Source organism: Sarcophilus harrisii, chromosome 3 (assembly GCF_902635505.1).
Source record: "Sarcophilus harrisii chromosome 3, mSarHar1.11, whole genome shotgun sequence".
Lineage (NCBI taxonomy): Eukaryota > Metazoa > Chordata > Mammalia > Dasyuromorphia > Dasyuridae > Sarcophilus > Sarcophilus harrisii.
This window is the reverse complement of record NC_045428.1, coordinates 599,965,727-599,978,558: the sequence shown is the minus strand read 5'-3', so window position 1 is coordinate 599,978,558 and position 12,832 is coordinate 599,965,727. Positions and strand designations below refer to the sequence as shown.

Sequence of the window (12,832 nt, the reverse complement as noted above, 5' to 3'; positions counted from 1 at the left end):
CATGGGTAATTTTACAGCATTGACAATTGCCAAACCTTTTGTTCCAATTTTTCCCCTCCTTCCCTCCCATCCTCTTCCCCCGATGGCAGGTTGACCAATACATGTTAAGTATGTTAAAGCATATATGTCCTAACAGTTATTTTGTTGTACAAAAAGAATCGGAGTTTGAAATAGTGTACTATTAGCCTGTGAAGGAAATCAAAAATACAGGTGGACAAAAATAGAGGGATTGGGAATTCAATGCAATGGTGCATAGTCATCTCCCAGAGTTCTTTCGCTGGATGTAGCTGGCTCAGTTCATTACTGCTCTATTGGAACTGATTTGGTTCATCTCATTATTGAAGAGGGCCACGTCCATCAGAATTGATCGTCATATAGTATTGTTGTTGAAGTATATAATGATATCCTGGTCTGCTCATTTCATTCACTATCAGTTCCTGTAAGTCTCTCCAGGCCTTTCTGAAATCATCTTGCTGGTCATTTTTTACAGAACAATAATATTCCATAATATTTATATACCACAATTTATTCAGCCATTCTCCAACTGATGGGCATCCATCAGTTTCCAGTTAATGGCCACTATGAAAAGGACTGCCACGAACATTTTTGCACATGTGGGTCGCTTTCCTTCCTTGAAGATCTCTTTGGGATATATTCCCAGTAGTAACACAGCTGGATCAAAGGGTATACACAGTTTGATAGCCCTTTGGGCATAGCTTCAAATTGCTCTCCAGAATGGTTGGATTAGTTCACAACTCCACCAACAATACATTTGTGCCCCACTTTTCCCACACCCTCTCCAACATTCCGCATTATCTTTCCCTGTCATTCTAGCCAATCTGAATGGTATGTAGTGGTATCTCAGAGTTGTCTTAATTTGCATTTCTCTGATTAATAATGACTTGGAGTATCTTTTCATATGGCTAGAAATAGTTTCAATTTCTTCATCTGAGAATTGTTTATTCATATCCTTTGACCATTTATCAATTGGAGAATGGCTTGATTTCTTATAAATTAGAGTCAATTCTCTATATATTTTGGAAATGAGACCTTTATCAGAACCTTAGACTGTAAAAATGTTTTCCCAGTTTATTGCTCCCCTTCTAATCTTGCCTGCATTAGTTTTGTTTGTATAAAAACTTTTCAATTTGATATAATCAAAATTTTCTATTTTGTGATCAATAGTGATCTCTAGTTCTTCTTTGGTCATAAATTCCTTCCTCTTCCATAGGTCTGAGAGGCAAACTATCTTATGCTCTTCCAATTTATTTATAATCTCATTCTTTATGCCTAGGTCATGAACCCATTTTGGCTTTATCTTGCTGTACAGTGTTAAATGTGGGTCAATGCCTAATTTCTGCTATACTAATTTCCAATTTTCCCAGCAATTTTTGTTAAATAGTGAGTTCTTATCCCAAAAACTGGGGTCTTTGGGTTTATCAAAGAGTAGATTATTAAAGTTATTGGTTGTTTTATCCTTTGAACCTAACTTATTCCATTGATCAACTAGTCTATTTTTTAAATTTTGGGGAATTTTAAAGCTTACAAGTTCTCAGGCTGAGCTCTCCCCATGAACCTGGACTCAGTACCTGAACATAACTCAGTACCCAAGAAAGCAGCAATAGGCTCTGCCTAGACATCATCTACTGAAGTGTGAAGGGCTTAATCCTGACATCAAATCCAAATTCAGGAGCTAGCTAGAATGAGCAAGAAAAAAGGAATCCCACCAAAACTTGTAACAGGAAAATTCAACACAAATCCCCAAAAGAAGAAAATGATTTCAAAATATCCACAAGCAAAACTTTGAAGAAAAATCCCAAGGTTTACCTCACCTGCATTTTTATATTTTAGCACAAATATGTTAAAAATGAAAAGTCAGTGTTGGAGAGATTGGAACAATTTCAATCAGAATTCCTAAAAAAGTTCAAGCAAGATTTTCACAGTTAATGTTTTTTAAATGAATAAAATAGGAGTGTAAGTGGGGGAGGATTGGAAAATAAATCAGAACTATGGAAGAAAGAATTGGAAAGTAAATTAACATCATGGCACAAGAGGTACAAAAGCTTGTCCTTACAATAACTACACTGAAAATAAGAATAGGCCCAATAAAAATCAATATGAAGCAAGAACAAATATTAAAATCAAAGAAAAAGAATAAGGAAAAAATATTAAGTATCTCATAGCAAATATAGTCAACTTCAAAAACAGATGACAGAGAAAATATTTAAGAATCATTAAAGTATCTGAATGCTAAGACATAAGGCATGGTCTTTATATCTCAAGAAATATTAAATAAAAAAATTGTCAGATATATTAGAACAGGAAGGCAAAGTGGAAACATTAAGTATCCACCAGTCAGTTCCTAAAATAAATGTCAAAATGATAACTTCCACAAACATCATAACATGTCTAGGCCTTCTAAGTCAAATTACAAATATTTGAAGGACTAGTAAGGATCATATATAATTTAACAGCCACATTTTAGACTATAATAATCCTGAAGACAAAAAAGAACTTCCTTTGCAGAATTGACTGTCTTTCTATAGTAGGAGAAAAATAGACTTTTAGTGAAAAGAAAACTTTCAAGCACTTTTACTGAAGACTGTGGAAACTTTGAATTTCTGACATTACACCAAAAATATAAAGAGAAAGAAAAATGATACTAGGACTAAACAAGGATAGACTGATTATATTCTAATATGAGATGATGTAAGTGTCCCCTCTGAACTCTATCATCATCATGGGTCATAGAAATAGTCTAATGAAATAAAACCTGAGAATGGTTATGTTATGTTTTGGTGATGGTTAGAGAAAGATAGAAATATGAAAAGACACTGTTAGTCTGACTTTTTGTTGTTGCAGATAATGGAAGGCCATAAGGAATGTACTTTGTACACATTTCAGACTTTTAAACTATATTGATCGATTATTCTGATTATTTTCCCTTTTTGTTCTTTTTCTCTTAAATATTATTATGTGGGATGATCCTCTTGGAGAAAGAATTAGATACTAGGAAAATCTCTGGTGAGTTATAAAAGATGTTAATAAAAACTTATTTTTTGAAAAAGAACAAAGGTTATGAATCCAGAGAAGTATGGGAAAAGCTACATGAACTGACATAAAGAAAACAATATACATCATAAATACAAAATAAACGGAAAGAAAAACCAAAGAAATCAAATATGAGTGTTGCAAATTATAAGTACACAGACAACATGAAAAAAGAAATGAGAAAGCCCTGCCACCCCACTGTTTTATAAAGTTGGGAAGTTGACAGGTGGTGTATATATATTTTCAAACTTGTTCAATATTGATCAGTTATGCTGATTTTTCCTTTTCTTTTTCTTTATATAACTTTTAAAATATTATTTGTTATATGCAATGATTCTTTTAGTGTGGATAATAGAGGATATTACAGAATGCTTCAGAACCTGGCTAATATAAAAATAAATTAATAAAAACTTATTTTTAAAACATATTGGAGTGACATAAAAATAACTATGATATTATGAACTTTAGTGGCAGAAAGACAGTAGTACCATCAAAAGGAATAGGGAAGTTTGGAGAGGTGGCAGATTAAGAAAAAGATAATAAGATCCACTTTGAACATGGTGCTTTTGAGATTTTAAAGAGTCATTGTGGAAGAGATATTCTATAGACAGGTATTAGTGCAGGACTAGAATTTAGAGGAGTAGTAATTAGGAATGAATAAAGAGAGCTGGAAATCATCTGAATAGAAATCATCCTTGAGTTTATGGGAACTGATGAGTCCTAAGAGAGAAAAGATAGAAGTCAGAAAAGAATTTTTTTTCATAATTTGTAAATTGTGTAATTTGTATTACAATTGTATTACAATTACAAATTGTAATAATTTGTAAAATCTATAACACTTTTATTACAGATGGGATTGTAGAGGAATTGCAAATTCTCAGACATCTGAAGCCTGTGTTTTCCCCAGTGCCTAATACCTAGCATGTCTTAAGCACTTAAGAAATGCTGCTTAAATGACTTAACTAATTAAAATAGGTTGAAAAGTAATTAACTGATAAGGACTAAAGGTAAAGTAGAAAAAAAGCAATGTCATAGTCATAGAATACAAAGGCGATGATAATTTTCTTTTTTGTAGAATTTATTTACTATTTTATTTTTCCCCAGTTATATGTAAAACACATTTTAACTTTCATTTTTAAAACTTTTGAGTTTCAAATTTTCTCCTTTCCTCTCTCTCTGCATCCTTCTTTGAGAAGGTAAGAATTTGATGTGGGTTATGTATGTGTAGTCAATCAAAACCTATTTCCGTATTAGTCAAGTTGTGAAGAAAACATACGCCTCCCAAAAAAACCTTAAGAAAAATAAAAAAAAAGCCTTCATTCTGTAATCACACACCATGAGTTCTTTGCCTAGAAATGGATAGTAGTTTTCATTACAATCCTTCACAATTGTCTTGGATGATTGTATTGCTGATAAGAAAATAAATATCTTGAAGAAATAGGCTCAGAAGACTGATCTTAGTTAGGTAAAGTAGAGGCAATAGTTTGACAAGTAAAAGGAAGAAATATATGGAGTGATAGCTTCAGGGAAGGGCAGGTCATGTGTAATTTTGGTTTCATAAGAAGTTTTAGATCAGAGCATATCTGTTAGGAATTGGGGGCGAGTTGGTAGAAAAAGGAGAAGCTCCCCAGTGAATCCACAATTACAGGATATAAATAATCATTTCACAGAGGAAGAATTCCAAACTATTAATAGATGAGGGGAAATTCTCTACATCATTAATAATAACAGAAATATAAATTAGAGCAACCTTGAGATTCCGCTTCCCAACAAAACCAACTACATTCATATCCTTCCCTATCTCTATGAAAAACATCCTGTATCTCAGTTTGACAACTTGAATGTTCAGTGTTGAATGTTCAAACACTTTACCCCCCTGGTTGGAAATCTCCCCTTCTGGGCACTGGATACAGTCAAAGTAGCAGACGGGCTCTCCCTCCTGGGCAATTTTTCTAAATCCAGATTCACAGTTCTTAGAGCAAACAGCCTGGAGAGTCTAGGCAGGAACAAGTAAAGAAAATGCATCAGAGCCTGGCTCTGTTCTTGCCAAGTAGAAGTTGTACTACTATATGAGTATTAATGGTTATACAAGATATAATAATTTAAAATTCATAATTTGGTACTTTAATGACAAAGTTGCTTATGAAGTTATATCCTTGGCACCTAGTGCGAGGAAATTCACATAGTGCTTAACTTTATGCATTTATTGATTGCCACCTTGGCAGAGTAAAGATTGCAACTCAGTTGAACACTCCAAAAATTTTCCTTCAAATATCTTTAAAATAATTCCTCAAATCAAATTCCAGAGTGTCGACATCATCAAATGGTTGGGGTGCGGCATTTTTTCCAGCTCTATTCAACAGAAGCTAATTGGAGAGGTGAGGTACGTAATTCTGGGGTGATGGTCAGCCCAGAACATATTGCAGACTATAGCAACACCAGCAACTCCAATAGTGATAGCAGCAGCTTCAGGAGTTCTCATCCTACAGATGACAAGGGAATGAATCAACTGGTCATAAATATATGAGAAAAGAATCTTTCATATCACTGGGTGCAGTAACTCATGTGCAGTTGTGGGGCACTGTTCCAGGATAATGATGACTACTGAAATTTGTAGCTACAAAGGAAAGGGGGCCCTTGTAGCAGTTTTAAAATGAAGATGAATGCTTATGATCTCTCACAAAATAGAAGAACACTGTACTCTATTTCAAGGCAGAAAAAAAAGCACGAAGGTTTATGGCAGCAGGAGAATAGGGGACCTGATCACTGTTCCAAGAACAAGAAGAGAGCAATTGCATTTGTAGGAGAACAAGGTACTTTTCTTACAAAAGATCAGAGCACAGACCAGAAGAACAGTGACCACAACTCTTCTTAGATCATAGCACCTTAGAAGCAATAAAAAATTAAAGACCCTGAGAATTGGCTCTGAAAATAGTAGCATGAAAAACTGAAAGTTTGGACAGCCCCTTTCTCTTCATTTCATAAGCAGAACCCAACTTTCACATAAAGTCAAGAAATAGGCTCAGAAAATGGACAAACAATAAAAAAGGACATGACCATAAAAAGTTACTATGATGACAGAGAAAGTCAGGAACTTCAAAGAAGAAAATAATGTCAAAACTTGTAAAAACAAAGATCCAAAGACATATTTGATTTGTACACAATACCACAAGAATTCCTTGAGAATCTCAAAAATTAATTTAAAAACAAAATAATAATGATAGAGGAAAATAGGGAAAAAATGGGAGTGATGTGAGAAAATTAAGAAAATAGAGTGAACAGCTTAATAAAAGAAGCACAAAAATTAGTGAAAGGATTAACATCTTAAAGAACATAAAAAGGCACAAAAATTCGCTGAAGAAAAGTAAAAACTAGAGTTGACAAAATAGAAAAAGATGTCTAAAAGTTCCCTAAAGAAAATAATTTCTTAAAAACTAAAATTGGGCAAGTGGAAGCTAATGACTGCAGGAAACATCAAGAATTATAAAATAATGTCAGAAGAATAAAAAAAAAGAAAAATTAGAAGAATAAAAAAAAGAAAAATTTAAGTATTTCATCAGAAAAACAACTGACTTGGAAACAGATTAAGAAGAAATAGTTTAAGAATATTTGGACTGCATTAGAATGGTCCAATAATAAAAAAATTTAATATTTAATATTATATAATAAATAAAAATAAAATGATAAATAAATAAAATAGATAAATAATAAATTATTATAATAAATAAAGAATTTAAAAATAATCAAGGCACTATATTTCAAAAAGTTATCAAGGAAAACTACTTTTACAATTGGGAGTAGAATAAAAATGGAAAAAGTCCATTGATTATCTCATAAAATAGGTTCCAAAATGAAATGCCCAGGAATATTATAGCCAAATTTCTGAACTTCCAGGGCAAGGAAAAAATATTTCAAACAACCAGAAAGAAATAATTCAAATACTATAGAGTCAAAGTCAATATTACACAAGAATTAGCAGCTTCTGCATTAAAGAAAGGCTTGGAATGTGATATTTCAGAAGATAAAGGAGTTAGAATTGCAGCCAAGAATAATCTACCCAGGAAAACTGGGCACAATGTTTTTTTTAGAGGGTGGGTGGGAGAGATGAATCTTTAATTAAATAAAGCATATAAATCAAAGGAGCTTTCTTTAAAATCTAAATTTAAAATCTAAAACCATCAGCAAACATTACCTGTAATGGTAAAGCAGACCCTTTCCAATCATATCAGAAGTGAAGCAAGGATTCCCATTACCATCGCTATTATTCACTATTTCACTAGAAATGTTAGCTATAACAATAATAGAAGGAAAAGAAATCGAAGAAGTCAGAATAGACAATGAGGAAACAAAATTTTCACTTGGAAGATAATATGATGGAATCTTTACAGAATCCCAGAGAATCAACTAGACTAGTAGTTTAAATAATTAACAACTTTGGCAAATTTTCAGGATCTAGAATAAAATCACATAAAGCCAAGCAGAAGAGATCTTCAAAGAGAAATTTTTCTTTAAATCATTGTAGATAGCACAAAATATTTGGGAATTTACCTGCTGAAGAAATTATTTTGGGAATTTTGGAATTTGAAACCCAAGATAAATGAGGAACTGTTGAAAGAATACGCTATTGGGGGGCGGAGCCAAGATGGCGGAGAAGTCACGCGCGACTTTCTAAGCTCTTCTCTTACCCTCTTTATCAAATTATTCGATCAAAATAGTCTTGACTGCTCACCCGGAAAATAAGAAGGAACAACTCACCGCAAGAAAACTGGTCTCCCAAAAGGTTGGTTCCCCAGGGGGATCGGGACGGAGAGAGAAATTAGGCCGAGGAGAGTCTCAAACCGAGGGTGAAGGCAAGATTCGAAAGCGCGCAGCCCCAACCCGCAGTACGGGGCCTCCTTTGGGCAGTTGTGATCCTGCACGGCAGGAGGACGCAGCCCGGGTTAGCCCCAATCTGGGCAGTGGGGAGCCGGCTTAAATGAGTTTTCCAGGGCCGGGATTTGCATCAGGCAGAGAGCAGGCAGAGTTTGTGGCCCGCGCCCGCAGTCAGCTGCTAAACTCACAGTCCCAAAAGAGGCTCCGGCCGGGGGACATTTCACCACTTTTTCAGCCGAGGGCAACGCTAATCCACCAGCCCACTTTGGTTTAATACTGGCCAGTGCTGAACCACTCCTGTTGGGGGAAGGGAAAACCCACCCAGAGCACCCCCTTTTCGAGCCAGAAATCGGTTTACATCTTTCCTCCTTGAGGAAGCTGGTAAACCCCCTGCCTGGGACCACCCTAAAGGTTTAAAATGAATAAAAAGATGAAAAGAAAATCGACAGCTTCAGAGAAAAAGAGCATCAAAACCAAGAGACCAAACAGCAAAATGAAGACTGTCCCCTTATAACCCCAGAAGAGACCAAAAAGTCCAAAAGAGAGGTAGAAGATAAATGGGGGAAAGGAAAGAAAGAAAGAGAGCAAAAACTCCCTGAAATCGAATTGGAAAAAGTAAAAAAATCTCAGGAAAGTGGAAATTGTGAATTGAAAAATAAAGAATTACTAGAAAGTAGGATTTTGGGAATTGAAAAGACAAAGAACTGCAAGAAAGTAGGATCCGGAATTGAAAAGACAAAGAACACGAAGAAAGTAGGATCTTGGAATTGAAAAAAAATTCACTAAAAAAATTATGAAATAAAAATTCCACAGACCAAAACAATACATTCAAAACCAATTGACATATAAGAAAGAAGTAAAAAAATATTGAAGAAAATAATTTTTTAAAAATTAGAATGAACAAATTGAAACAAATCATTGAGACAGCAAGAACGTCAACAAAACAAAAAAATGACAAACTGGAAAACCAGAATTATCTATAAAAAACGACAGACTTGGAAAATAGATCGAGAGATAACAGGATTATTGACCTTGAAAACTATGATGAAAAAAAGAGCCTAGATACTATTTTACAAGAAATCATCAAAGAGAACGCCCAGATGTAATAGAACGGGTAAAATAGGATTGAAAAATTCATCGAACACCTTCTGAAAGAAACCCCAAAAAAAACCCCAAGGAAATTTGGCAAAATTTCGAACAAAGAAAGGAAAAAATCTTAAAGCAGCCAAAAAACCATTTAAATAGAGGGCCAATAAGGATAAAGATCTGTGCCTCTACATTAAAGGAAAGAAGGGCCTGAATATGAATTTGAAAGGCACAAGAACTTGAGATGCAGCCAAGAATAAACTACCCATTGTTGAGCATTTTTTCCAGGAAGAAGATGGAATTTAATGAAACAAATGAATTCATTTTTTCGAAGAAAAACCAGAACTAAACAAAAATTTGATCTCCAACCATAAACCCAAGAGATGGAAAAGGTTAACTCGAGAATTGTATTTGGGGATATACAAAAAGAATACATGTATAATTTGATTGTACTGATATAACATAAAAAGGGGTAGGGAAAAAAGGGAATGGCAGAATAAGGGAAGGAGGGATAAAAAGAGGGAAACCAATCCCACAAAGAGGCTAAGGAAACTTATAATCTGAGGGAATTTAGAGGGGGAGGAACAGTGGAATCACTCATCAGAGTTCCAAAGAAAAAATAATTGAATTTGTTTTAGAGAAAATTCTCGCCCCATTAAAAACGGGGGAGAAAAAGGGAAAAGAAAAGAGAATAAGGAAGGAAGGGGGGAGACCGGGGGGGGGAGGGATTATAAAGAGGATGATCGTGATACAAGAGGGGACATAAGTTTAAGGGGGGAAAGAGGGTTGGGGGGAGGGAAAATTAAAAAGCACAATCTGGGGTTATTAGGATGGAGGAAAAAAGATTTAGTAATTCTAACCAAATGTAATGGGATGAACTCCCCCATAAAGAGGAGGGATAGCAGACTGGATCAAAAGTCAGAACCCCAAATGTTGTTTACAAGAAAACATCTAAAGAGGGGGATGATATAATAAAAGTAAAATTGGAAAAATCTATTTGCTTCAGGTGAAAAGTCAAAAAGGGTAGCCATCCTTATTCCCAGATCAAAAAGAAAAATTGATCTAATTAAAAAAGAGAAAGGGAACTACATCCTGCTAAAGGGTAAAAAACAAGAAATCAATATTAAACATATATGCACCAAGTGGATGGCACTCAACTTCCTGGAGAAGAAGAGTTGCAAGAAGAAATAGACAAAAAAACTGTAATAGTAGGAGATCTCAACCTTGCACCTCAGAATTAGAAAACCAAACCAGAAAACAAATAAGAAAAGAAATTAAAGAAGTAAATAGAATATTAGAAAATTTAGGTTATTGGATCTTTTGAGAAAATTGAATGGAGATAAAGGGGAAATTTACTTTCTTTCCCAAGTTCATGGAACATATTCAAAAATTACCATATTAGGACATAAAGACCTCAAATTAAATCAAGAAAGGAAATAGTAAATGCTTTTTTTCAGATCAGATGCAATAAAACAATTCAACAAAAAGTTGGGGAAAAGACCAAAAAGTAATTGAAACAAACAACTCATCTTAAAAATGATTGGGAAGAGCAAATTATAGATACAATTAAAATTTCAATTAAGATAATACAATGATGAGACATCATACCAAAATTTGTGGGATGCAGCCAAAGGGTAAAAGAGGGGAATTTTATATCCTTAAGGCTTACTTGAATAAACAAGAAAGAAAAGATTAATGAATTGGGCTTGCAACTAAAAAAAAGACCAAATTAAAAAACCCCAATCAAATACTAAATTGGAAATTTAAAATTAAAAGGAGAAATTAAAATATTGAAAGTAAAAAACTATTGAACTAATTAATAAACTAAGAGTTGGTTATGAAAGCCAATAAAATAGATGTTTTAAATCTGATTAGAAAAGGAGGAGGAAAAAAATTAGTAGTCTTAAAATGAAAAGGGAGAACTTCCAAATGAAGAGGAAATTAGAGAAAAATAGAATTATTTTCCCAACTTTATGCCAATAAATTTGATAACCAAGGAAATGGATGATCCTAAAAAAAGATTCCCAGACTAAAGAGGAAGAAGTAAATTGTTTGGAATAGTCCCATTTCAGAAAAAAAATGAAAGGCAAAAAAACTCCCCAAGAAAAAAATCCCCAGGACCAGATGGATTTAATGTGAATTTTACCAAACATTTAAAGAACAATTGGCCCAATGCTATATAAATTATTTGATAAAATAGGGAAAAGGAGTCCCCAAATTCCTTTCTATGAACAGACATGGATGATATTTAAACCAGGTAGGTGAAACAGAGAAAGAAAATTATAGACCAATCCCCTAATGAATATTGATTAAAACTTAAATAAGATATTAGCAAAAAAACAGAAAATCATCCCAAGATAATACATATGATCAAGTAGGATTTATACCAGAATGCAGGGCTGGTTAATATTAGAAAACTATCAATATAATTGGCCATGTTAATAAACAAATTAACAAAAACCATATGATCATCTCAATAGATGGAAAACTTTGATAAAATCCAAATCCATTTTAAAAACACTTGAGAGTATAGAATAAATGGACTTTTCCTTAAAATAATCAGAGCATCTATTTAAAACCATCAGTAAGTAATTAATGGGAGACAAACTGCAACCATTCCCAATAAACTGAGGAAAAAGGTTATATCACCTTTATTTAATATTGTATTAGAACGCTAGCTAAAAATAAGAGTGAGAAAGAGATTAAAGGAATAAGAATAGGCAATGAGGAAAAAATTACACTTTTGCGATGACAGATGGTATATAGAACCCAGATTCTAAAAAGTTATTAGAAATAATCCACAACTTTAGAAAGTTTTGGTTATAAAATAACCCCATAAATAGCATTTTTATATCACTAAAAAACCAACAGTCAGAGTTACAAAGAGAAATTCCATTTAAAGAACTACTGATAATATAAAATATTTAGGAACTATCTGCCAAGGAAATTAAAACTTTATGAGCAAAATTACAGACCACTTTCACACAAATTAAGTCTGATCTAACAATTGAAAATATTAAATGCTCTTTGGATAGGGGAAAATTAATAAAGATGACAATATTCCTAAACTAATCTATTTATTTAGCTATACCAATAGACCCCAAAAACTATTTTAATGACCTAGAAAAAAAAAAAAAGTTCATATGGAAAACAAAAGGTCAAGAATTTCATGGAATTAATGAAAAAAATCAAATGATGGTTTATGTACCAGATCTAAAATTATATTATAGGAGAGTCCAAAACATTTGGTATTGGCTAAGGGAATGATTAGGGTTATCAGTGGAATAGATTAGGTCGGGATAAAACAGTCAATAAATATAGCAACCTAGTCTTTGAAACCCAAAGATCCCATTTTGGGATAAGAACTCTGTTTGATAAAATTGTTGGGGAAAATTGGAAACCAATATAGAAACAGGCATTGATCCATACTTAACACCGACACCAAGATAAGGTCAAAATGGGTTCATGACCAGGATAAAAATGAAATTATTAATAAATTAGAGGAACATAGGATAGTTTACCCTCGACCTGTGGGGAAGGTCTTATGACCAAAGCAGAACTAGAGATCATTACTGATCACAAAATAGAAAATTTGATTATATAAAGTGAAAAGTTTTTTAAACAAAACTAATGCAGACAAGATTAAAGGAAGAAAAACTGGGAAAATATTTTTAAGTCAAAGGTTCATAAAGGCCTATTTCCAAAATATATAAGAATTAACCAATTTATAAAAAAGCCATTCTCCAATTGAAAAATTCAAAGGAAGAACAGAAATTTCAGATAAGAAATTGAAAATATTTCTATCAATGAAAAGATGCTCCAA

The 12,832-nt window shown here is 33.3% G+C and overlaps 1 protein-coding gene across 1 annotated transcript in view; it reads right to left on the bottom strand.

Moving 5' to 3' along the window:
• The window catches only part of LOC100931482 (vomeronasal type-2 receptor 26-like), a 28,992-nt gene that overhangs the window by 5,186 nt on the left and 10,974 nt on the right, over positions 1-12,832 (bottom strand). Inside the window, exon 5 of the mRNA XM_012545836.1 lies at positions 4,924-5,047. Coding sequence (XP_012401290.1) covers positions 4,924-5,047 — 124 coding nt within the window. The remainder of the gene's footprint in view (positions 1-4,923; positions 5,048-12,832) is intronic.